At 36.0% G+C, this 25,359-nt stretch overlaps 3 protein-coding genes across 5 annotated transcripts; 2 read left to right on the top strand and 1 right to left on the bottom strand.

Annotated features, from left to right (window-relative positions):
* The first annotated feature begins 1,275 nt into the window (after positions 1-1,275).
* Positions 1,276-8,316, top strand: LOC133851710 (ARM REPEAT PROTEIN INTERACTING WITH ABF2-like). Its single transcript, XM_062288258.1, has 19 exons — positions 1,276-1,755; positions 2,043-2,203; positions 3,843-4,015; positions 4,094-4,214; positions 4,298-4,372; positions 4,475-4,569; positions 4,853-4,928; positions 5,040-5,147; positions 5,269-5,397; positions 5,508-5,576; positions 5,728-5,787; positions 5,949-6,072; positions 6,196-6,335; positions 6,552-6,615; positions 6,756-6,835; positions 7,128-7,192; positions 7,284-7,401; positions 7,485-7,609; positions 8,035-8,316. The coding sequence occupies exons 1-19, from the start codon at positions 1,506-1,508 to the stop codon at positions 8,129-8,131; spliced, it is 2,130 nt and encodes a 709-aa protein (XP_062144242.1). The 5' UTR covers positions 1,276-1,505; the 3' UTR covers positions 8,132-8,316.
* Positions 8,317-12,246: 3,930 nt separating this feature from the next.
* On the top strand, positions 12,247-20,131 carry LOC133851455 (DAR GTPase 3, chloroplastic). Of its 2 annotated transcripts, XR_009895807.1 has the most exons (10): positions 12,247-12,495; positions 13,229-13,363; positions 13,484-13,600; positions 13,919-14,062; positions 14,144-14,230; positions 16,355-16,470; positions 17,151-17,332; positions 19,088-19,145; positions 19,454-19,695; positions 19,773-20,131. XR_009895807.1 is itself a non-coding variant. In XM_062287889.1 (9 exons), exons 1-9 carry the CDS (start codon positions 12,349-12,351, stop codon positions 19,575-19,577), a joined length of 1,110 nt encoding a protein of 369 aa, XP_062143873.1. In that variant the 5' UTR covers positions 12,247-12,348; the 3' UTR covers positions 19,578-20,131. The 2 variants fall into 2 exon arrangements, 1 of the variants encoding a protein (XP_062143873.1); XM_062287889.1 differs by having other exon boundaries at positions 19,454-20,131.
* A 332-nt stretch (positions 20,132-20,463) lies between these two features.
* LOC133851456 (cyclin-P3-1) lies at positions 20,464-24,306 on the bottom strand. Of its 2 annotated transcripts, none has more exons than XM_062287891.1 (3): positions 24,076-24,306; positions 21,461-21,868; positions 20,464-21,099 (listed from the first exon to the last, which is right to left on the bottom strand). In XM_062287891.1, exons 2-3 carry the CDS (start codon positions 21,859-21,861, stop codon positions 20,844-20,846), a joined length of 657 nt encoding a protein of 218 aa, XP_062143875.1. In that variant the 5' UTR covers positions 21,862-21,868; positions 24,076-24,306; the 3' UTR covers positions 20,464-20,843. The 2 variants fall into 2 exon arrangements, with proteins under 2 accessions (XP_062143875.1, XP_062143874.1); XM_062287890.1 differs by having other exon boundaries at positions 24,044-24,303.
* Between the last annotated feature and the right edge of the window lie 1,053 nt (positions 24,307-25,359).

Here is a 25,359-nt window from a genome sequence, read left to right as displayed (position 1 = left end):
TTTATTAAGGCTCGACTCGTATATATATATATATATATATATATATATATATATTTGTCAATATATAACTTATTTCATAATATAATATATTAATAAATAATATACTATATGTAAGCATAAATTAAGTAACAAATAACAATAGTCATTAGTCGGTATATATTAATTGGTTATAATTTATTGGTTATATGTATATAAAATGGTAAAAGTGAATAATATCATTAATTAATTGTTAGCCATATAATATAATGACAATCCAGATACTTAATCATATTATTCATGTAATATAATAGGATTATAGGATTATTAATTATATGATCACATCATTTGAAATTTTATGGTTTAATTATTATTTTTTTTGCTAAAATAAATAATTTGAATTATGATACGGGCCGAGCTTGAGCCGATTACTTGAGCTCGGGATCGACCAAAATGACCGAGCTCGAGCTCGAGCTTGAGGTCAATAATTTTTCCTAAGTGAGCCGAGCTCGCACACGAATTTTAAGCTGGTGTCGAGCTCGAGCTCGAGTTCAAGCTTTACTGTTATTTAAACGAACCGAGCCCGAATAGGTAATACCCGCTCAGGATCGGTTCGTGTACACCCTTAAGAATAGTAATAAAAGTTGATTGATGTGATATAAAGATGAAAAAAGTTTGAATTTTTTTTTTTTATGAAAAAAGTGAAAAAGTTTTATTTTGTAGTGGATTTTTTAATTTGAATAGTGATAAAAAATGATTAATATGATATAAAAAGTTTTTTTTTTTTAAAAAAAAAAAGTTACAATATTTTGAATTTGATCTTTTTTTAGAGAAGTGAAAAAAAATAAAAAAAATAAAAAAAAAAAAAAGAGGGGAGAGGAAATGGTTACCAAAAGGTGCCGTCTGGCCCGTTTGGCAACTTCTTCCCCTTACACTTGAGGGGATTTTTTTTTTTTTTAGTAATAGTAGTAAAGTGATTGATGTGATATAAAATAGAAATAATTTATATGAAAAAGTAGAAAAAAAAATTTGTATTGTAGTGAATTTTTTATTTAAATAGTAATAAAAAATTATTGATGTAATATAAAAAGTTAAAAAAATTGAGATTGTTTTGAAGTTGATTTTTTTTATAAAAAAAACAAATATAAAAAAGTGAAAATAAGAGAAAAGAAACGGGGGAGGTTTTATCTCCCAAAACAAAAATCATTGCGGGACATATCATTATAGCGTTGACATCTTTTTAGGGGCAAACGGATCCGTTTACTTTTTAGGGGACCTTGGGCTTCTGGCGCTGGGGGGAAATTGACGCGCATTTTAGCATTTCAAATTCGTAAAATCCACGAGCGCGGGAGTGTACGTTAGCAACAAAATCGAAAAGAATTTGGCGGGCGCAACCAAACCCAACTCTCATTTGCCTGTTTCTATAAAAACAGTTGCCCCCACGTTACTCACATCTTACCCAAACCCACAAATTTCTTTCCCGAGACTACCCCTGCCTCCCTTCCTCCCAATCCAGAGCTCTGCCATCCATGGATCACCACCGCGAGGGCCAAACCTCAACTGGCAGACGAAGCTTGAAGAGGAAGCTAGAGCGAGAGTTCGAAGACCAGAGTGAGCATCACAAGGTTCTCGTCGTCGAGCCCCGCGAGGCTCGCCGGGACCTGGCCCGGGAGGTCCTCGCCCATGTCAATGTCCTTGAGTCCATTTCCTTTTCCGCTGGAGCCGATCGCGCCTCCGCCAAGGGCGCCGCTGTTTCCCTCTCCGAACTCGCCAAATACGGTACCCTTTTTGGCCCAACTCACTAACGCATAAGTAGATACGATTATTCGTGTATGATTATTCTTTGATTTATGTGATTCCTTGGATTTATGCATTTTTTTTTTTTTTGGTTTATTTCTATGATAAGTATGTGGTATAGCTGCAATTTAATTAAGTGATTTATCTAGCATGAATGTTTTTGTTGATAAATGCTGTTTCGATAATTTTCAGTTTTGTGTAATATTTGATTTAGTGGTCGTTGTTGTGGATTTTAGTAATTAGGGTTGGGTTTTTGTGGCTGTGTACAGAGGATAATGTGAATGTGATAGTGGAGTGCGGAGCGGTTCCGGCTTTAGTGAAGCATCTCCAGGCACCGTCGGCCGTCAAAGAAGGTGACAGCGGTCGATTGCTGTATGAGCATGAGGTGGAGAAAGGAAGCGCATTCGCTCTTGGACTTCTTGCTGTCAAAGTAATTAGAGATTGTTGCCTTGTTGGTTTGGTTAATGCCTTTGGTGTGACTAATCATTTGAATTTATTCTTAATCTTTTGTTGTTGTTGATTGATTTAATATGTGATATCTGTCTTATTCTGCTTGTTTTGGAACTATTTGGGATCTTTATTAAATGTGATTTAAGTTTTGTGGACTTTTTGAGTCAGAGTTATCATTTTTGTTTTAGTTTTTACTAAGAAAAATTCTTCTGGAATATTATCCAATTGAAAAATCTAGCCCATGCTTGAAGCATTACACGGATTTTATAGAATGCACATGTAACTGGAAGTCTCTGGCTGCACTAACTTCAGTAATGTTAGCATGTTAGAAAGTTTTGTTTCATCTGTATGATGAATCAAAATTGAGTGCTTGTTTATAGGCAACCATGGCATGTATCTGTGGAATAGGCATGTGCGAGGAGAGTCTAAGTTGAGAAGCTGGTCATACTAAGCCAACCTGGCTTCAGATTTCTAGTATGAAATCTAGTATTGATGGTCAAGTTGGAGGAATAATTGGGGATAGTAATAGCCGGCTGAATAATTTATAACATTGTGTACAATTTAGGTTCAAGTGGATTTGGGTCAATTATTGCATTGTTGGATATATCTGTGAATTTTTTCGTTATTAGATAATTTACCAGTCTGCTATTGGTTGGGTTCTAGAGGGAATTCAAGGAATCGCACCTTTTAATTTGTAGGAAAGATTTGGAAATTATATGATAATGATTGCACAGTCAAAACCAATTAACTTCATACATTTACCTGGACTGGCATCAGACCAAGTTATAGAAGAGTCTGTTGTATTCGATAGTACCTTTTTGTTTATCAAGGGTAAACCAGTGTGCCAGTGTTGTTGAAGTAGAAAGGTGCTGAAGGTTGTAAGAGTGAAAGTAGTTCCATTCCATGCAGCACTGGGTGGGTTATCTGCAGTATTGAAAATTATTGATGAAAGCCCCTGTCAAGCGTTGAATTGGGTTTAGTCTTGTGTGATTGTGTTTGTGTTGACTTTGTACCTGACATTACTTGCACGAACCTCTAATTAAAAGCCAAGTTGGCAAATAAAAGTGAGTAGGGACTGGAAGTTGTCCTTGATCTAGGAGTTTTGGACTTGGTTTTTTTTTTTTGGGGGGGGGGGGGGGGAGTATCTCATTAGCAAGGTTATTGGATCAGTCATCAAAAGCAAAGTTGAATTTTATTGCTACAGTCCTGTGGTCCATATCCTCAGTTCTAGGGTGCTAATTATTGGACGTTTTGGGCTGAAAGTTTTTCCTTATTTACCATGCTTAATTGACAGTCACTCATGAGTGGAGGTTTATAGGTGTTTCCTAATCTAATTTGACTTTTATAGTTGTGGAGAAATACCATCAGTATGATAATGTACATGGATTAAATTAAAACTTATTCAAGAGATGGAATGCTTATAACATTAACTGGGGAGTATTTTCTTCTTTTTATTTTCAGTTCTATGGTTGGAATAGCTGCACATTATAATTAAACATGACCATGCTATCAATGTAGATTTTGTTGTCTCTTTATGGAAAGTTGTTTTTCTGTTTGACTTTAGAAGTCATGCTTTAACTCATTGTTGTAGTTTCTCTGCCTTTATTTGTCTTGAACAGCCAGAGCATCAACAACTCATAGTTGATGCTGGAGCTCTACCCCATCTTGTGGATTTGTTAAAGAGGCACAAGAATGGTTGTAACACCCGAGCAGTCAATGGTGTTATTAGGAGAGCTGCTGATGCAATAACTAATCTTTCTCATGAAAATGGCTGCATTAAAACCAGTGTCAGGTTTGCTTGTTTCCTCACTTGCTCTTGAGTCTTATTTTTCATTCTATCCTCCATGACACAATTGACTGTACATGTCAGGATTGAAGGTGGTATTCCTCCTCTAGTTGAACTGCTTGAGTATTCTGATATAAAGGTACAAAGAGCAGCTGCTGGGGCCCTGCGGACACTTGCATTCAAAAATGATGAAAACAAAACTCAGGTAGATGAGTTTTTGTCTGCTGCATGTCACATTTTTTTTATCCTTTTCTAACACAGCTGTTGATATGAGTTGCAAATTTGCAGATTGTAGAATGCAATGCTCTACCAACCCTTATAGTAATGCTTTGGTCTGAGGATGCCACTATACATTATGAAGCGGTTGGCACTGATCTTTAATATCATATTTCAATCTTTATACCTTTGGGATTCGTTACTGCACTTTCCCTTTAGGCAATTTCTGATTCTTCTGGTGACTGTCAGGTTGGTGTAATAGGTAATCTGGTCCACTCATCCCCAAAAATTAAAAAAGAAGTTCTCCTTGCTGGAGCTTTACAACCTATTATCAGATTGCTTAGGTAACACTGAATGTTCCCTTCTGTTAGTCTTGCCAAATTCACTTTTGCTTTGGAGAATAGTGTTTTTTTTGGATGGATTTGTTAATTTTTAGAGCTATAAATGCCTGCTGCAATTTCATGATATTTGGCTTGTTGAGTCTTTTTTTTTTTTCTCAGAAAAAACCCCACTGTGAACTGATATAAACATTTTGATATTATTACTGGCCAAGTTTATTTACCTATCAGAAAAAAAAAAAAAAAAAAGAAGAAAAAGCCACCAATAAGTTAATCTCTTTGATGACAGTTCCCGCTGTCAGGAAAGCCAAAGAGAAGCAGCTCTGTTACTTGGTCAATTTGCTGGGGCCGATTCTGATTGCAAGGTGGATTATAATTTTTATATCTTTGCTCAGAATCTACTGCTTCCGTATATTGAATCCTCTTGTAGTGTCATATATTCTTTTTGAACTGTTATAAGAATGAGGTTCATGCAGATGCACATTGTTCAAAGGGGTGCTGTCCAGCCATTAATCGAGATACTTCAGTCCCCAGATACACAGCTCAGAGAGATGTCGGCTTTTGCGCTTGGGAGGTTGGCACAGGTTAGCATTTGTTTCCTTTAACTTCTGCAATTATTGATATTTTTATTATTTTTTGATACTGGGTAGCATATTGTGCAAGGGATGTATGTTTTCCTAGATTTCTGAATAATTCTTATTTCAGGACACGCACAACCAAGCTGGTATTGCTCATCGTGGAGGTATCCTGCCTCTACTAAAGCTTCTTGATTCAAAAAATGGATCTTTGCAACATAATGCTGCGTTTGCTTTATATGGTCTTGCAGATAATGAGGTAGGGCTCATTGGTTCACTGTTTAATATGAAGTGTCATTTTCAGTTTGTCCTTTATCAATCATCTAATGGTGGTAATCTTCTATAACTAATTTAAAGTTTCTTCTGTAGGATAATGTCGCAGATCTCATCAAGGTTGGTGGTGTTCAGAAACTTCAAGATGGAGAATTCACTGTTCAAGTAGGTCTTCTCTTTTTCAGTGATTATGAATTTAATTTATACCTGTTTAATTTTATTTTTTGGTGCCTTTTAGCATGGGACTCATTGATTTCTCCCTCTCTGTTATCCAGTTTATTCTTTTTTCCCTTATAATCGAATGTGATACTTGCAGCCAACTAGAGATTGTGTAGCAAAGACATTGAAGAGATTAGAGGAGAAGATTCATGGACGTGTAAGTTTTCTTCTATATTACTGGTTTTTTCAGCTTGCATTATGTGCTATTTAGTTACTTAATTCATTTAGTTAAGGTATTTTACTTGATAAAATTACGGATTGTATAAACAAATCTGGTGTGACCAGTGTACCAATTCCTACAATGCTTTCTCCTCACAGGTACTAAACCACTTGCTATATCTGATGCGGGTTTCAGAGAAGTCTGTTCAAACACGGGTTGCCTTGGCTCTTGCCCATCTTTGTGCCCCTGACGATCAAAAGACTATTTTTATCCATAACAATGGTACAAATCTTTGAGCTTTTCTCAAACCTTGTCTTTTTGTGCAGGTTTGCTTCACTTGTTTCATTCTTATGGGATTTTCAAGTTCTTAATTTTTTGTTGCCGAATATACATTTTTGTCTGCAGGTTTGGAGTTGCTGCTTGAGCTTCTCGAGTCTACAAGCCTGCAGCAGCAACATGATGGTTCAATGGCCTTGTATAAGTTGTCTACCAAAGCTACCTCAGTCTCGCCTGTGGATGCTGCTCCTCCATCGCCAAACCCACAGGTTGTTTATTAGATTTCTTATTCATTTATCACATGTCTATTCTTGCATTGTCTTTTATTGAGTCTGTTAGGGGCATGGGATAATAGAGTTCATTATGTTCCTGAATTGATCTTATTAATTTTCCTAAGTAGCTGATAGTGTATCAAATGTTTTAGTGGGTGACCTAATTAATGTTTTCGTTTTGGTTCCTCTTATACTTAAAAAATTTTATTGCAGGTATATTTGGGTGAGCAATATGTAAACAATCCTACACTTTCTGATATCACGTTCTTAGTTGAAGGTAGCAAACATTTTCTTGCATATGCTGTTTATTATTTTATTGAATAAAATGACATACTTTTTGTTTTTATTCAGCTGATGAATTATGAATTTTGATTAACACAACATGCTATGGGTGTGTATACTCCTTTCTTTTATCAGGTAAACAGTTCTACGCTCACAGGATTTGTCTGCTGGCTTCTTCAGATGCATTCCGAGCAATGTTTGACGGCGGTTACAGGGTGAGTACTGACTTAGACTAAGGCTCTCTGTTTGTGCCCATTATATGATAGTTTAACTTCTTTGGTCAGTCATTTCCTCTCCTTTGGCTTTGCTCTTAAAGATCTAATGAGCTAATGAGCTGGCTCATCATGTTGTTAAGGTGGTCCATCTGATCTGTTTTGTATATTGTACCCTATTGGCCTGTCCAAGATAATCCAGCTAAAGAAAACTTTGCTATGGTAGAAAAGAGGAATGGCTCTGGGGATTTTTGTTTATTTATTGTTTATAAAATCTTATAACTATGTATTGCAGGAGAGGGATGCCAAAGACATAGAGATTCCAAATATTAGATGGGATGTTTTTGAGTTCATGATGAGGTGCGAGTTTGGTTTCTACTTTCTACTTTCTACCTTACATGTTATATTCTACTTGTTCCTTGATAGGTTCTATATTTTCTTGTGCATTTAGATTCATATACACAGGATCAATCGAAGTCAACCTTGAGATTGCCCAGGATCTCCTCAAAGCTGCTGATCAATATCTTTTGGATGGTCTTAAGCGTCTCTGCGAGTACGCCATTGCTCAGGTTGGCCATGGAACTTGTTTGGCAATTTCTTTTTATTTTCTATATTACCAGTTAGTCTGATGGATTCTCGTTATCTTTTGAAGGATATTTGTGTGGAAAATGTCTCTCTCATGTATGAGTTATCAGAGGCCTTTAATGCTATGTCATTAAGGAAAGCATGCATGCTGTTTATTTTGGAGCAGTTTGACAAATTGAGTGTCAGGCCATGGTATGTTACATCCGACTTACTTCTCTCTCTCTCTCTCTCTCTCTCTCTCTCTCTCTCTCTCTCTCTCTCTCTCTCTCTCTCTCTCTCTCGTGTCTACATACACAACACAAGAGTAATGTTAGGGACTATTTTTTTATTTTTTTATTAATATATTATTCCTAAGTTGATGTATCTCTTAAAATCATTATTAGATTTAGGAGGAATCACTATTAAATTCTAATCAAATAGTAATTTTAAAAGTCACATCAATTTTAAGAGGATTAAAGAAGATAAAATGATGGCTGCTAGCATTTCTTCACAACACATTTATAATGATAAATGTTTATATTTATGAATTATGTTACTAATGAAATGTGGTTTATATTTTTTATATGAATTATAAATCAAGTGTGAAAATTAAAAACAATTTCAATGCAAATATGCAGGTATTCCCACCTGATCAAATGCATTCTACCAGAGATTCGCAAATTCTTAACCAATATACTTTCTCAGCCCATCCAAGCTGACTTGTGTCAAGAATAGATGGTTCTTGAATTTTTGATATTTGGTTAGTTATTAAGATAGAAGGTAAAGAATGTACAGAAGGTTGTAGATCATTTTATCTTTAAGTCATCCAGCAGCGGGAGTAGATGTATTTTTGCTTGTGCAATCATACAATGTAATTCCTCATATTAATCGGGCCGAAAACCGTACTGCATTTGGCGAAAGGTCCTTGTGAAGCTCCCTAATTTTTATTTTTTTAAAAAAGTATTTCAACAAAGAAATTACAACAAAGAAAACCATAGGGTTGGACAACCCATCAAAGAATTTTGAATTAACATTATCAATGTAAGTAAACAAAAATTAAAAGGGAATGAATTAAATAAATGACGCGGTCTTATATATTCTTGGCATGAAGACCAAGAAAAGTTGTCGGCAAGGCAAGGCTCACTACAAATGGAGCAATCGAGAGGCGTAAGAAGGGTTGCAAACTTTCAAAGGTTTGATAACCAAATTTGTAGTTCAATAAAGAAATAATTGCAGTAGCACATTTAAAGGTAAATCACTGCAACAGAGAATGCACTAATAAAGGTCAAAACGAAATAAATGGTAAAGATGGCTTTAACAGCCCGAAGTAAATTAGAAAAAGCAAATAAAGACATGAAGAAAAACACTGACAACTGGCTTGGCGAAGGGTGGAGAGTGCCGACGAGTGTAAGACCATGTGCTAGCAATTGATGCCGATAGAGATTCGACCACCATGGGAGGTAGGCGAGAGCGGTGGAAGACAGCGAATGAGGCAACAGGGGGCAACACATGTGGTGGAGGGATGTCCACGCGTTAGAGCGTGTACAACATGCGCTAGCAAGTGAGATCCACTCGCGGTTGCGTGAGCCAAGCACCAGTACGTGGTGGCTGGATGGAGATGGGGCTGGTGGCGAATGGGAGCAATGAGGCCGAGGAACAAGGTGGAGTGGCGCGTATGAAAGTGGAGTTCTTGAAATTGACAAATTTGGGTTTGAAAAACCCAAATTTAAAAACTTCAAAGAAGTGGTAAATTCGCGGATGGAAGTGGCTACAGATGGCGGAATCCAAACAGTTGGTGGTGGAAAAGGGCCCGACTAGCTTGTGTATAAAGATAAATTGTCAAAGGCGATAGATAAAACTTTAAAAGAGGCAGATAGAACTTCCGGAAAGGCAGTTTGAGCCTTAGAAGAGGCGAGAAATAGAGAGGGGGATGAGTAAGAGGGAAGGGGGAGGAGGAGGGAGAGGGTTTTTGGAGAGAGAGAATATAGTTTTTTTCTTAAAACTGGATATGGTTGAGTGGTGAGCATGAAACCGAATGCTCACTATGTGTTAATAGACAGTGTTAATCGCTCACGTGGGCGAGGACCTCTTGGGCCAGGTTCTGGTGAGCCTTGTGGGGCTCGACGACAAGAATCTTGTGATATTCGCTCACTTCCTCTTCAAGCTTCGTTGGCAATGGAGGTTTGGCCCTCGTTGTGGTGATCCATGGATGGCAGATCGCTGAATAGGAAGGGAGGATAGGGGTAGTTTTGGGAATGAAATTGTGGGTTTGGGTTAGGAATGACGGTTCGTATTTGCATATCGGGTTCGAGTCGTGTTGAGGTATGAGTATAAGACTATATTGTTCAATCTTAATTTCACCCATCTAATTAAACAGATCAAATTTCTCAACCATTACCTTCTAATTTTGTATTTGATTCATGTTACGTTCACGGGTTGTATCAAAAATTGTCTGCAATTATGTTGGGTTCAGGTCATATCAAAGTATAGGTATAAGACTATATAGATTAATAATAACCCGACCCATTTAATTAAACAGGTTAAACTCTTCACATCTAACATTTTAATTTTATGTTAGATTCGTGTCGAGTTTGCAGATCATATCAAAAATTGTTTCTAATTTGAGTAAGATGTAAGAAATGCGGGCGTGAATGTTAACCGGTGATGAGAGTTGGATTTGGTTCCACCCGCTAATTTGTTTTCGATTTTGTTGCTAACGTGCGCTCCCACCTCGGGGACTATATACATTTGAAATGCTAACATGCGCATCAATTTTGCCCAAGGTCAATGTAAGGCAATGACTAGTGTCCCGTAATCCTTTCCACTTTCCCCACTAGTGTCCCCTAAAAAAAAGTGTCAACGCTATAGCCTATGATGATATGTTTGAAGTTTGAACGGGGAGTGGATTTTTGTTTGGAGAAATATACCCATAGCCCATAAATCCCATTTTTCAATTCCCTTTTGGAGGGATGTGAAAGAAGAGGATATCTAAATTTAATGAACTTTTGTATAATTTTATTTTTACCATTACTTATGTAGTAACTTTTCAATAATGTCTCAGTAAATCTCTTTCAATTGTCAATCATTTCCTATCCTTCGTACTCAAAACCAAACAAGAATCAAACTTTTAACCATAGTTACATATTTTGGGGCAAAAAAGTGTTGCCTCTAGAATATTTAGTATATATTTAGCTACTAAAACGAAAAAATAAAAATAAATAAATAAATTCGGTTGGTGACTTGAGCCATCGAATTATTGACACAACATCTCGACAAGTCTTTCCCCTTTTCCACATTGAATAGGCCAAAATAAATAAAAAATATCGACAAGTCGATATAATGGGAGATGGACACAAGAGAATGTTGAATATCATCTCTCCACTAATACACCTTTGGGGGCAAACTTTGCCAATTTCACTCCCAAAAAAAATCAGCTGTGGTTTTAAAAATCGATTATTAGGGTCAAAGACGGAGTAATGATTTTTCTTTTGAAGGGGTTGAATTAATAAAATAATATAATATTTTTATTTTTCTTAATAAATTCTTTTGTTGGATGCAATTGATAAGAATATAAATGACGTCTCAAAGAATAACTTTAGGTTAATGTCGGACTTGTGGACCTATTATATGATTTATGCACCGACTTACCCCTCTCTCTCTCTCTCTCTCTCTCAATACATGCGCTTGTTTGCATGCACAACACATTTAGATTTTTGAATTGTTATTTTTATAATTTCATATTATGTAAAATTATAAAAATATTCCTATGTATAAAAGACCGACTCCTCTCCGATTTCTTTATACTAATGCAATTTCTCATGTTACTTGGTAACGACTAACGACCCCAATCCTAATCTAGGGTAAATTGTAGACCAAGCCCAAGTTGATGTGCTTAGAATATGTAGGCCCCACTAATGGGGCCTAGAATTTGCTTAATTATTGGATCACAAAGCCCACTATGCTTACAATAAGGACTTTTATTTTCAATATTATTTCCAAATAATATGAATAGTTCAATGTTAGTGTTGTATTATTTTATAAATATTTTACATGTGTATCCCACCCTCAATTTGATGTTGATTTTCTATTTGGTGAACAATGAACATAACCCCAAGGTAATTTCTTTGGGAAATTTGACTTTATTGATCTTTCATCACTTTTGTAATTAAGTACTTTAATTTTAAAAATTGTTAATTTAGGGTATCCAATTTTCATTTTTTTTTTTTCAATTTCAACAATCAGTTAGAATTTCCTATTAAATCTTGTCAAAATTCTCAAAATATCTTTTATTTTTTTAGAAAAAAAAATTGTAAGGATTTAAGTGTTGGTTAAAATTTAACAGAATTTGCAAAAATACTCATGCCTAAATCTTAGAAAACTTTATAATTTTTTTTTTTTTTAAAAAAAAACATGGGTATTTTTAGAATTGGAATAGGATTTAACAGAAAATTCTAACGGAGTATTAAAATTGAAAAAAATTAAAAGACGGATACCTTAAATCGACATTTTTTAAAGTTTGAGTATTTAATTGTAAAAATGATGAAAGATGAATGGTTATAAGTAAAGTTTTTTCAATTTCTTTACGTTTTAAATAATTTAAACATTTTGCCAATAAGTTTTCTTTTAAATTGAGTTAAAAATTAAAAATTAAAAAAAAATCTACAATTCAGCCTATTCAATTAATATTTATCCATAAAACATATACAATTTACATACGTTATTAAAAATATATGTAAAAAATTAAAAATTAAAAATACCAGTAAATCAATTTAATAGAGTGGTTTCCTCCCACCCAAAAAAAACCTTTATCCTATTCCTATTACCGGAGAAATGAAAAATAAACCAACGTCTTAATCATTTTCATTCATGCATTATCTTAACACTTCCACTGGGGTTCATCTCACAGACTCGCAGCAAGCCAAGGCCGAGACTGGTACTAGTACACTTGGTCGATGGCTGTTCAGCTCTCAGCCCTATGGCTGCCAAACTCTCCTACACTCCCGGGACACTTTCTTCAATGCCCAAGAACCAACCCCAAGTCATTTCCAACGGCTCTCGCTGCTACACCTTCTCTCTCATCGCCGCCTCCCACTATTCAGGCATGAACTACCAACCTCACTCATATATTCCTCCAAATTTGTTTGATATTTTTTGTTCACTTTTCTTGTTTGGTTGCCTAGAAAACATAGGAAAATGTAATTTCTAATCGTTTTATCTTATGTTGGGGTTTATTTACCAGGAGACCCAGGCCGAATTAAGTGGAGGGTTTTTTTTTTTTTTTTTTTTCCAGAGTTTCTTTACAGTGGAGAATGCAAAAATGTTTTCTTTTTCTTCACCACATATTTCAGCGGCCAATCAAAGCATTTGGTCCGGGTTTTCGTTTATTTATATTAGAATTGAAAGCATTTGTGCAGAATAATTCTTCTTTTTCAAAGAAATTTTGTTTACACGAAGGCTGAATTTGCTGGTGCATTTTGATTTTCTTTATGGCTTTGCCATTTTCAATTTGTGATATGGAGGTAATACCAGTGCATGTTTCAGTATAATACTTTTGTGTCCACCACCTGATTGTGAATTTGTGGGCTAAATATGGACATCAATTTTCTTGCCCTAGATATTATCAAGTTTTTTTTTGCTTTTAGACGAGCTATTGTTTTAGTATTTCCAGCTCTAGAAGTAATTATATTCTTGTCCCTGGTTTTGAGAATTAATTTGGCATTACATGTTACTGTAGAATTCTTTCGACTTTTGTGGATATTGTCAACATTATTTGGAAATAAATTTCCGGTATGAATGGATAGGATAACACAGTGGTGAATGAAAATATTGCAGATTGTTGGTGGGAAAACTCCCAGTTGGTATGAAAATGGGAATGCCAATTCCAAAGATGGCTGCCAAGGAGAGAGTGATTGGGTTGATCTAGATGCTGATCTTTATCACTGGACAAAGGCACTGCGTCCTGTTCAGGTATGAATAGTGTCGGGTCTAGAATGATTGAATTTTCTAAGTGGTAGCTGGATGAGCTTTTTGGAATTGCGAACTAATAGTTTCTACTTTAATATGCTATGGGGTGTTGGCAATGGATAGTGGTATCCTGGTCATATAGCAAAAACAGAAAAGGAGCTTAAAGTGCAACTCAAGTTAATGGATGTTGTGATAGAGGTGCGAGATGCAAGAATTCCATTGTCCACAAGCCATCCACAGGTTAGAATTCTGTTTTACGTTGTTACTGCTCAGATGTAATGTGAACATATTTTGTAACAACTTACATAGGAAATATATCGTGGTTGTTTAAAATGTATTCTCTCTCTCTTTCGGTTGAAACCATGATTGCTATAATTGTGGCATCATATAGCATTACTTAGATCCTGAGTTGCAACTATTATTAAATGCCTGTTGATACTCCCAAGAAAAAGCTCCTTTAGTACTGAGGAATAGAAACCACAAGTTGTAGGCCTTGACCTTATTCATCAAAAAAAAAAGTTGTAGGCCTTGACCTTCCTATTATTTTCTCTTGGGCAGATGGATTTGTGGCTTGGGAATAGGAAAAGAATTCTGGTATTGAATAGAGAAGACATGATATCCACCGCAGACCGGAATGCTTGGGCAACTTATTTTGCAAGGCAGGGTATGAAGGTTGTCTTTTCCAATGGGCAACATGGAATGGTACCAAAACAAGAGACCCTCTTTCATCCAATTTTTTGGACATCATAACAGAATTTAATTATTCTCATGCATCAAGTACAGGGGACTATGAAGCTTGCGCGTTTAGCAAAGGCATTAGCAGAAGGTGTAAATGTCAAACGCAGAGCCAAAGGACTACTTCCACGGGCGGTGGGTTCCTCAGCACAAGTGAAACCAAATATGATACCTTTTTTGTTTATTTCCTTTTTCAGTTGTTTACTTATGCATAATTTTATTGTCATGTGCTTGTTAATGTGGTTGCTAAATTATAAATGCACTTATGGATATTTTGATGTTATCAGTCCACTTACTAGACACAGTTGATCTTCCATAAGAACTAATGAAAGATAGTTGATTTTTGGAGCAGAATGTTTGTTTTTCCAATCTTTCCTTGACATAATCTTTAGAATGAAAATGAACAATTTTATACTTTTTGATTAACACAGTTTTTAGATAGTCGTGTTAATTTAGCACTTTAAAGATGGGGGCCTCAGCTCTGTTCCCATTTGTTTTTCTCTCATCTCTCCAGTTAGCCACTAGATATGGGCCACACAGTATGTTACTGATCCTTTGGCTTACATCTAAGCACGTGCCTTGTCTAAAACACTTGTGAATCAAACCCAAAACCGAGAAACCTAAATGTACTACCAATTCTTCTGGAAGAGCAATTACAGTGCCATGACTGATCATCTGGCACAAAATGATGGCATTTTTTTTACCTCCAACCTCCCCACACTCCTCTTCTCTTTTAGTACCACCATCAAGAATGGCACCTACCATGCCACCTTCTTCATCAATTGCAGCCCTTCCCTCAAGGTCTTCCTCCCTTGCCTTGACCTCATTTGGACCCACAGCCACTGCCACCACCTCGCCTCCCCTGCTGCTGCCACCCCTTCTTCAACCTGTTCTGTGCAATAATGCTAGAAGATGACTTCTTTGGCGAGAAGGAGAACCCTAATCTTTACCCCGATGGCAGCCTTGTGATTTTCGACAATTTCAAGCCAAATCACAGTTTTCAACAAACGCAATCGACATGGAATCAGCATTCCCAAGATTTTCTGCACTGGAACAACATTTGGTATATTTTTGTCACAGCAACAAACACAACGGCAACAATGATCAACAAAATGAAAATGAAATGATTGGATTGGAAAAAGTTCAAGACATGAACAGAGAATTTTTGTTTTCCAATTCTTTATAAAGGATTAAAGCTCCTTTGCTGTGATGCCTTTTTTTCTTTAATAGCTTAAAATATATCTTTTCCCAGTGATGCTGTTGTCTAATTTCTGTGCTACTTTATCAAAGGATTAGAGTTTGATTGCCTCTTTGATGTTCACGTCTCTATCAACCTGTGAAAAGGATCTATCTATTTAAAAATTGTTGTTATTAGGCTTATGGAGGCCATAATTTCCCAAACACCAGCAGATCAAATTTTGGCATCACCTCATGAGTGTGGTTGAGATTAAGATGAGGGTGATCGGGTTTGCAGAGGATAGATAATTGACTTAAAAGAGTGAGTTTGGGGTTATGTTGCATAGGAGGAAGAGTTTGGTAGATGATTAATAGATGACATGATCAACTGTGAGCCATGAGATAGACAGAGTGAGGTGGCACTTTTTGAACAGTTGATGGGAGGAAATGGGAAGATTCTTCATTTGAGGTGAACTGAACCCAAAAATGGGAAGCTTTCAAGATAGTTGCAGGTGGTTGTCTTTCAAAGAAAAGAGCATTGTCTTCTTCCTTACTTTTTCTTTTTGAAATATTTTTAGATAAGAAACAATAGTATTTTCACTTGATGTTTACCTCTCTTTGCTTTTGAGGCTTTTGTCATCAATATTTAGTTACTTTGCACTTTTTTATAGAAACTACCCCTGCTTTTCAAGTTCTGGACTTTCTTTTATTTTTATTTCATTGCATTTTTGCATATTTTTTGGCCAGATATTGAACTTTTTATTTTTATACGTGTGTGTGTGTGTGTGTGAATTTGTTTGTAACGTTCCCCGGATGCGCATCCCGGATGCGCATGCTGGGTTACAGTAGTTTAAATCTCAAGGAGTAACTCAATCGGCTGGGGACCATGCCTCACGTTGCGGAGGTCACTTTTTCAAATCTCCCCTTACCCAAAAAAAAAAGGAGAGAAGAGATTTTAGCTTAGTGTTATAACCTTGTATTATGCAGAGTGATATCGGTCCTTTTCTTCATAAGATTATTGTTCACATGCTTCTCAAAAAATTAGTTCCTATGTTTAAACGAGTTTAAACTATTGTCGAGCAGGTTCGAGCTGGAATAGTTGGATATCCAAATGTTGGAAAATCATCTTTGATCAACCGTTTGCTGAAGCGGCGAATGTGTCCCGCAGCTCCCAGACCAGGTGTTACAAGAGAATTGAAGTATACCTCTTCATCTTTGTCACTTAGATATCTTTGTAGATACGAGGTTGGGGGTAGGGGAAAAAATGGAAGCAGCCTTCAATGGTAGTTTTAAAGTTATATTTCTTGCATTAATTGCAGTCCTAGAAAAATTCAAGAGATTCTAAGGATTTTTTTTTCCCCTTTTGGTGGTAAGTTACACGCATAACCAGTGGTTCTAGAACCATCAACTCACCCTCCATCCCATTCTTGTGGAGGAGGAAGTGCCATTTGAGCTAGAGCTCATTGGCAAGATATTAAACTTTCTTGATTGTCATTGAAGATATTGGGAATTTGGTAAAAGATAAGGCTGGAATCAATTGAAAATATATATATATTGGATATCTATTGAAATATTAAAATGCTGAGAATGCCAAAGAATCTTTTAAAAAGAAAACATGAAAAGAGAAAGAGAATTTAACAAATTTAGAGTGGCTTGGTATTTTAATGGAAACCTTTTTATTCTGGAAAAAAAAAGTCCAAAACTCAAAGCCACTAACCTAAATTTTGTAATTTGAAAACAACAGCCTTCTGGAATTTCGTCACTCTCAAAATAGTTTCAAACAATACTTGTTCTATTTGTTCCATGAAATTAAGAACAAATCCTGGCTCTTCCAATGTACTTTGTTCATTCATTTTATGTGTTAATGTTCATTTAAAAGGTGGGTTCGTTTCGGGACAGACCTTGAGTTGCTAGACTCTCCTGGAATAATCCCAATGCGGATTAGTGATCAGTCAGCTGCAATAAAGCTTGCTATTTGTGATGACATTGGAGAGAGATCCTACGATGTCGCTGATGTTGCCGCAATTCTTGTACAGATGCTGACTAGGCTTCCATCAGTAGGTAAGCATCATGTCTATTCATCAAATGAATCTGCTCTCTCTTGGAATGCTTGAGGCTACTTGTTCTTCAAGGACACTTAACCGGTATACACAAAAAATAAAAGAAAATAATAATAATAATAATAATATAAAATTGATCGATATAACAGGGTTGCAACCAGCACCATTCTCTCAACTAGTGGTAATAGTTTAAATGATATAGTCCATTCCTTGTGCTAGCTTTTGTTAGGATGCCAAAAACCATTTGTAGCTTTTGTTAGGTGGCTCTAGGTAAGATCCTTATCCTAGATAACGTCAAGAATCGGCACGCCATCGTGATAGACAGATGTTGCATGTGTAAGAGGAATAGGGAGTTTGTGGACCACCTTCTTCTTCATTGTGGCGTGGCTTATGCTATTTGGATTGCCTTTTTCAATCGTTTTGGTTTGTCAAGTATGCCTAGACGTGTAGTCGATTTGTATGCTTGTTGGTGGACCTCTGATAGTCTGTGAGCGCTGATTGCTACAGTGTGGAAAATAGTTCATACGTGCCTTTTATGGTGTTTATTGAAGGAAATGAATGACAAAAGTTTTGAGGACCGGGAGAAAATGTTGGAGGAGATTAAATATTTATTCTTCAAAACTTTGTATATGTAGACTGCTGCTTATGTGTCTCCTCTAACGATTAGTTACAGTGATTTCCTTATTCTTTTTGCTACTTTTAGTTAGGTGTTTTCTTTTGTATACTTCTTGGATACTTAAGGGCGCTTTACGCTTTTGATGATATTTGTCGATTACTTAAATAAGCTTTCTTGAAAGTATAAGACTCGTTTGGCAACACTTTTTAGGATTTTTTTTTTTAAGCAAAAAAGTAAAAGCATTAACAAACAACTCAAAACACGACATTCACAAAACACTCAAAACTAATGTGACCTTTTTGTCACATCACAACCAAAAAGCAAAAAGCATAATAAAAAAAAGCATTGTTAAACGAACCCATAGCTTTTTAGGAAGTTCAATTTGGCTCCAGTTTTTCGTGTGATCCCTGCCAGAATGGAATGTTTTTTCATATGAGGAAATTGCCATGTCAATCATCTTGGAATCAGAACCCTACACCTTAGACACTAAAAAAACAATATTGATTCAGGCAATGGAATTTAAATCCTGAGCATTTATACCTCCTTCCTCCTCCATGGAGAAGGGGGGGGGGAGGTCGGGTGTGGAAAAAAAAAAAAGCAGACTTATATTATAGTTTTCAAGGCCCTGTCAAAATTTCCTATGTGATACAAAAGAACTTGACAGCATTTTGGCATCAGCTATCCATTTACTCTCACTCCATCTTCCTACTGCTCTCAAAATTTGACCTTGTGATCATATAGATATTCCAGTTTAAGATATGGAATAACAAAGTCAAAAATTTGAAGTAACGAATTGCCAAGAGCCTCAACTCACCGTGATTTAGAGTTTTCTTATTAGGAGAACACAACTTATCTCTCAATAACTTAAAAGCTCTCGAAATTTGAAACTCTCTTAGCTTACAAAATTGACCCCATTCCCCTCATATGCAAAATTGTTCCATTTTTTTAGTGTGACGAAATAGCTTGGTCTTAATATCCATTTTACATATTCTTGTACATTTTTTCACCTGTGTTCAAATTTCAACTAGCTTTTATTCAATGCCCAACTAATAGTAATGTCATTACTCAAATTTAAGATTTATTTTCTCTTAAATGTGTACAAAGCGTGAAATGCTCCTTTTTTTGTTGGGCTTATTGCAGGCACAAGAGCTCTTTGCAATCGCTATAAGATTGATGTGGATGGTCAATGTGGTCAAATGTATGTCTCAGCTGGGTGATTGTTGTTCTCACTTGGACTCGCATTTTTTTTAGTTAAAGATATTTTTAGGTGCTTGTTTTGGGGAAGATTGGGGGCTGGGGGCTAAGCACGTTTTGAACGATGGCTTATATCGACAGTCTGGTCAGAAAAACCAAGTATGCCGAAAAATAAAAATGAATTTTGGGTGGCTTAAAGTAGATGCAGTTTGGGCATTTGGGGACCTTTTAGCAGAATGTTTTGTCGCCCATTCATTTTCATTTCTACAAAATTTCAAGTTGAATTGGTTGCAAAACGTTTTCTGACTGCAGATTTGTTCAGAAGCTTGCACTTCACTTGTTCAGTGGTGATATTCAACAAGCGGCATTCCGCATTTTGTCTGATTTTCGGAAAGGGAAGCTTGGTTGGGTTGCACTGGAGAGGCCTCCTAGATAATGCTCTTGAATGTTTGCTTTGAAGATGAGAACTTTTTGAAGCTTCGAGGAAAACTCCTTGACATGTCAAAAGGATGCCAAAGTCCATCAGGGACAGAACTTGGAGAACAAAAATCTTGGTAAGATGTGAGATTTCATAATGGTCAATCACGTTAATATGGCTTTAATTTATAACAGGGAAAGTCGGGAGTTTCAGGTGATCCAAACAGAGGAAGTGCCATGAAGGCAATTGAAATTTTGAGTCTTCCTGCCACAAGGTGCAATTAGTTGTTTTTCAGCTTGTATTGTCATCAGCCACGACAATTTGACAGCCTCTTTTAGTATTGAGTTTTGTATGCATTATGTATAGCAAATGTATGTAAATTAAACCCATAGGCATCATTGTTCACAACTCATCTCTAAATCGAAATATTTATTTTGTCATTTTTGTTTATCTGCCGAAAGAATCCACCTTCTGAAGGATAATTTGTGGTGGATGTAAGGATATGCTTATTAAACTCATCTGTAAGGAGGTTCAATCCAGTACTTCCATAACTTTAAAGTGATGAAAGCAAATTACTAATCTCTATTGGGACTCCAAGAGATTTTTTTTTATTTTTTTCTTGGATGAGCGAGTTGTTGGCCCAAGCTAGGGAGGGAGAGAAGGAACTTAAGTAGCTTTTAGACTTGAATGAGAACCTTTACACAAGACAAAAACAAACGAGAATACAAGGTGGAAAACATCCAAAGAAAAAATATTGATGTGGCATATTTCAAATCATTGTTTCCCATGTTCGTCCTTCATCGGGATAATTGCTTAAAGAGAGTTAAACAGTTACCCATTAAATCTCCAGCAAAATGTGAGAAAACTCCCATGAGATTGCTAGTTATTGCAAGACACCATCAGATGTGAAAGATTAATAAGACTTTTAACTTTTATGACTAGTAGTTGCTTCCAGCTGACATAAAGAATACAAACGCAATCTCTTCTTCTAACCATACAATTGCTTAAACATGTGTTTACACTCTAGCATCTATGAAAGACCCAAACCAAACGGGGTAAAACCACAAGAAGATGATGCTTTGAGAAAAAGCACAGGATGAAAAGAAACATGGAAAAACCTATTACAATTTCTACCAGGTTACAACACCTTTGAAATACAGTAAGCAAGCCAGCTTTCTGTCCACAACATGAATAATCATGTTCAACAATCAGGTCTTCTAATTTGATTGTATTTAAGAACTTTGCAGGTTTGTAAATGATACATTGGGAATGATTTCCACATTTTCATTGTGCAACTGTGGGAGCACAACTCGAATCTTCTTTGCTTGACCAACTCTCTTTAATTCCACAGGCTTTAAAAGGCCGTTCAATCTGGAGCCCTTCTGCGGTTTCCTTTTCCAATTGTAAACAATATCTTCCGAACGTCTCTGTAGTTACTTGAAGTCTGAAATCTATACTAAACAAAAACTTCATCTCCAACCTGTTCAACTCTGCTGTGCTTACTCCTCCCACTTTGGCATAATATGCATTGTTGAAGAATCTGCGAAATGTTGTAGAGCTATTTGTTTCAGAAGATTACACCAAAAGTAAAAAAGCCAACTAATGATGCAAAGAATAAAAATACAGAATGTAAAGGAACCTAATCTCCATCTAATTGGTGATCTGATTGGCTTATGGATTTGTCTATCAGGCTCCCTAGGAAGTTTTGGGATATTATCAAGCCTGTTCATTATTATCAGGAACTAAATATTTGAAGACTATGAACTTAGAGCTTCATTCAAGAAAACTATTGAATGATACCCACAGGGGCACCACACAAACAATCTATCTCTACCTTGAAAGAGAATTAAGACGCTACAGTCAGATCAAATGTAGAACTATTTTCTCGGGTCAGTACTTACGCGTCATCAATAAATTTTGCGGCAAGCATTAGGCTTGTTATCAGAAGCCGGTGAACATTTAGTGAAGTTAAATGAACCTCTGTACTCTGAATGAATCTATCCACGTATATGTGTGCGACAACAAAGCAGGAAGGGCTGCAGCCAGAGTACTTGAAGATCCGATCAATATACTGCCGAATGCTCAGAGTGGGTGCTCTCAAGCCATGGAATATTGTGACAACATCTTCAATTTGTGTTGCCTCCAACAGATTCTCATTTTTTTGAACAGATCTCTCAAGAAGTGAGGAGAGAAGTGATAAAACCCGTGGAATTCCAGGAACGCCTTTTCTCAGTTCTGTAAGCCCCAATGAAAGGTAAATATCTGAGTCTACATTCTGAGCATCAAGTGCCAAAGTTTCCATCTCCAAGCTGCACAACGATCATGGAAATCAATACGCTAATTAATTCATAACCAAAGAGTACTCAAAGCAACATTCTTGCTGGAAAACATGAGAGAACAATCCTAAGTGGAGCTATAAAGTGGTCATGTAGAAACCAGTCAAGCATATGAAAGATGATAAAAGAAAATCATATATCATCATAATAGTATCTGCAAAAACTGATTAGCTATATTAGACGATTTGAAGGAATGAAAAAAATTGTGACATTTATTACAACACTGGCCATTTACACAGCAGAGAAGGGCCACAACAATTTCGAATTATTCAACTGCCAGTCTAGTCCAGGTTCCAAGACACTGACGGAATAATCATGCTGGCTCTGACATTCCATTTACTTTAATCCATTTCATTTCAAAATTCTGAAAACATCCAAAGAGATGTTTGAAATAATGTTTTTGACATTCTTGAAAGCACCATTACATTCTTGAAAGCACCATCCTTTGAATGCTTTTAACATTTCATAAACTTGTGATCAAAATCAAAGGATTTCAAGCTGTGAAGAAAATGCTTTATAAATAGTACTTTGATGCAATGAAAGTGATTTCTAGGTAGTTATTTTCAATAAAGAAAAGCCAAAGACACTAGGCAACCAATAGGGGCGGGAACCAACCCCCTCCAGTCTGTTTCCAGTAGTCCCTCCAGTCTGTTTTTCACAAAATGCATTTTTTTTTTTTTTTTTTTTTTGAAGGAAAGTTAGCCTTTCATTAAGCATTCAACAACAATTACAGATCACCATCAACACCATTAAGGTGTGAATCCAACACTGAGCCAAGCTCAGATTAAACAAATACAAGAAAAACGCCCAAAACGAAACTGCATCCAGAAGAAGACCACCTCCTAAACACCCGAACAAACATCAACCACCAAAAGTCACCGGAAACCACCGAGCCACGGCAAAAGGAAACGGAGAGTAGCTCTCACGCGCGACTCAGAACACCAAAGAAACCTGGCACGTGAGAGCTACGCGCCGCACACAGACCATCTTTCCAGCCGACAAAACCAGCAGCAAGACCAGACGACCCCGGCGACTGAAGATGAGGGGCGCGTGCCGATTCGAGGGCAGCAAAATAAACAGATCTGGCCTCGCGAAATGCATTAAAGAGAAATGATATTATTCCATGTTGCTAAAAAATAAAAAATGAATATCACAAATTTTCAGAACTAATCTAGAATAACATGCTTCCTGCACTTGCCATGATATCCACAGCTTTCACTAAAATCCATTTGTCTTTCTCAAAATCCTTTCTACTAATGTTAGATATCCAAAAAAAAAAAAAATCCTTTCTACTATTGTTTCTTGATTTTAACAACTTTTCTCCCTGGCAAGTAATTCCCAAAAGTGTATAATTCCAGCTACTAAGAAACGTCCAACTCTAGCCTTAGTTCCATGTTTACAACTCAAATATTGTGTTGAATTCCCTCCTTTTCAGGGATACATTTCTATATTATCTCACCCATATCAAACTGGTTCTAAGTTTTTATCTAATCCAGCTGATACCCAAGGTTGGGTATCAATCATGACGAAAAAAAAAAAATCTAAAGATTGAAGAGAGTATTCAATCTCTTCTGACAGTGGTATACCATAGCAAGAACGAACCTGCTTCTCTATTGTAGACATTATGCACAATCCTATTTCCATCTAATAATCAAGAATTCCAAGCTTGTTAGAAGGAAAATCACGTGACGAATTGCTTCTCCAATAAACGTTTTACAGACCCAATTTGCACACGGAGGCCTAGTTCTTCTGCTTCAGACCGTATTAATCTATTTCTCTACACAGTCGCACAGATCTCAGTGACCCATTTCAGATTCCCCCGAAAAAAGAAAAATTAGCGATGTAAACTGACCAAGCACTAGAAAATCAACACTAATAAGTAATAGGTCCTCCAAAGAAGAGAGAATCCCATATACATTTCTAATCATTCAAAGTCAAAACTCATAAACGAAATGAACAAAACAGGCGAAACCCAGAGGAGAGAACCAAAGAAATCCAACAAAATAAGCCAATCCCACCATCTCAAATCAAACCAATCAACAGATATACATTGTTCCATCAAATCCCAACTCAGTAAACACAATGTCAGGCCCAAATCTGGAAAGAAACACATCCCAGAACAAAAGCAAAATAATATATAAAACTTACAAGAGAATTCCCAACAGTCCGGTAGCAAGTACCTTCTTCTACCTATGCTCGAGGCACGAAGAAGATACACTGAACACAGAAGGCTTAGCTTGTCTCATGGAGTTTACCATTCTTGCTTCTCCCTGCCATATCTCTTTTCTCCACACTTTTGCCAGACAAAAGATTCAAAGATTGCTTCTTTATTTATTCTCACACCTCTCTCTCTCTCTCTCTCTCTCTCTCTAGAGTAGCTTCACATGAAAGATTGTGTCGGCAGTGCACTCCACCTTGGTTGAGAGAGTGGGGAAAGCGTTAATTCTGGCCTTTCTTGGTGGTGAAGTGGGACCCGTTGGTACAGTATTTTTTTCTTCTTTAATGAAAGGAGTATTGTCTTTTTTTTTTGTATTAGATCGATTTAATGATTGGAGGGAAATGGATGATTTCCAAAGATTAAGGCTAAAAATTCTATTTTTGTACTTTAATTATTTCACAATCTTAACCAATTCTTGTTAAAGATAAATGATAGAAACTATCACGTTAATATTGTGGAATGAGTGATGCTATTTAGTAAAGTAAACTGATATACGACTTTTATACAATTGAAATGACGTGTCAGTGAAATGATCCTTGATTTTTTTATTTTTACAAGTGTTGGTTTAAGGATTGATTTTCACCGTCACATTTTCAAGTTATATGAGAGTCGTTTACTAAATAACATTACTCATGTGTAATAGTTGTAGTATAAAAATATAATTTTACTAGACTGATGTGACAATCTTTAGATAATTTTTTATTAAAACAAAAACAAAAAAGCTAAAATCAGTCTATTGAAAGAAGTATAGTATATAATATATAGTGTTACGTTATTTAAAACTAATTTATTATTAAATCTACAAATTCTAATCTAGACAATATATTGAATCTCTCTAATTCACATCAAATGGAAAAAAAAAAATGTTCAATATTATTTAGCCTCCTAAACTAATAGTCATTTTTTATAAAACACTACAAACTGACAAGTGTCATAATTTGACCCTTCAGTCTTGACCGTTATATTGGATGAAAAATCAAATTTAACCAAAATATTTTGAAAATATCCTTATTTTGACCATTGAAAAACAAAAATTACCTTTTTTATTTATTAATTTTTTGAAAAAGACAAAGGGTACTTTTGGTTTTTCAATGATCAAAATAATGGTATTTTCAAAATATTTTGGTCAAATTTAATTTTCTATCCAACATAAGGTCAAAAATGGCGAAATAAGCTAAGTTACAATAAATTAGCAATTTAAAGGGTCAAAACATGACACTTATTAATTTATGGTGCTTTTTATGAA

This window comes from Alnus glutinosa, chromosome 12 (genome assembly GCF_958979055.1).
Source record: "Alnus glutinosa chromosome 12, dhAlnGlut1.1, whole genome shotgun sequence".
Taxonomy (NCBI): Eukaryota; Viridiplantae; Streptophyta; class Magnoliopsida; order Fagales; family Betulaceae; genus Alnus; species Alnus glutinosa.
The sequence above is the reverse complement of the archived record's forward strand: the minus strand, read 5'-3'. Positions and strand labels throughout refer to the sequence as shown.

Bases quoted from the DNA above. Each gene is read 5' to 3' on its own strand.
- LOC133851710 (XM_062288258.1), top strand. From the start codon at position 1,506: ATGGATCACCACCGCGAGGGCCAAACCTCAACTGGCAGACGAAGCTTG. The intron at 7,193-7,283 runs GTGCGAGTTTGG...TTGTGCATTTAG, and splicing joins GTTTTTGAGTTCATGATGAG to ATTCATATACACAGGATCAA. The intron at 7,610-8,034 runs GTATGTTACATC...GCAAATATGCAG, and splicing joins AAATTGAGTGTCAGGCCATG to GTATTCCCACCTGATCAAAT.
- LOC133851455 (XM_062287889.1), top strand. From the start codon at position 12,349: ATGGCTGTTCAGCTCTCAGCCCTATGGCTGCCAAACTCTCCTACACTC. The intron at 12,496-13,228 runs GCATGAACTACC...AAAATATTGCAG, and splicing joins CGCCGCCTCCCACTATTCAG to ATTGTTGGTGGGAAAACTCC. The intron at 16,471-17,150 runs GTATACCTCTTC...TTCATTTAAAAG, and splicing joins GGTGTTACAAGAGAATTGAA to GTGGGTTCGTTTCGGGACAG.
- LOC133851456 (XM_062287891.1), bottom strand. From the start codon at position 21,861: ATGGAAACTTTGGCACTTGATGCTCAGAATGTAGACTCAGATATTTAC. The intron at 21,100-21,460 runs GTAAGTACTGAC...AACATTTCGCAG, and splicing joins GCAAAATTTATTGATGACGC to ATTCTTCAACAATGCATATT.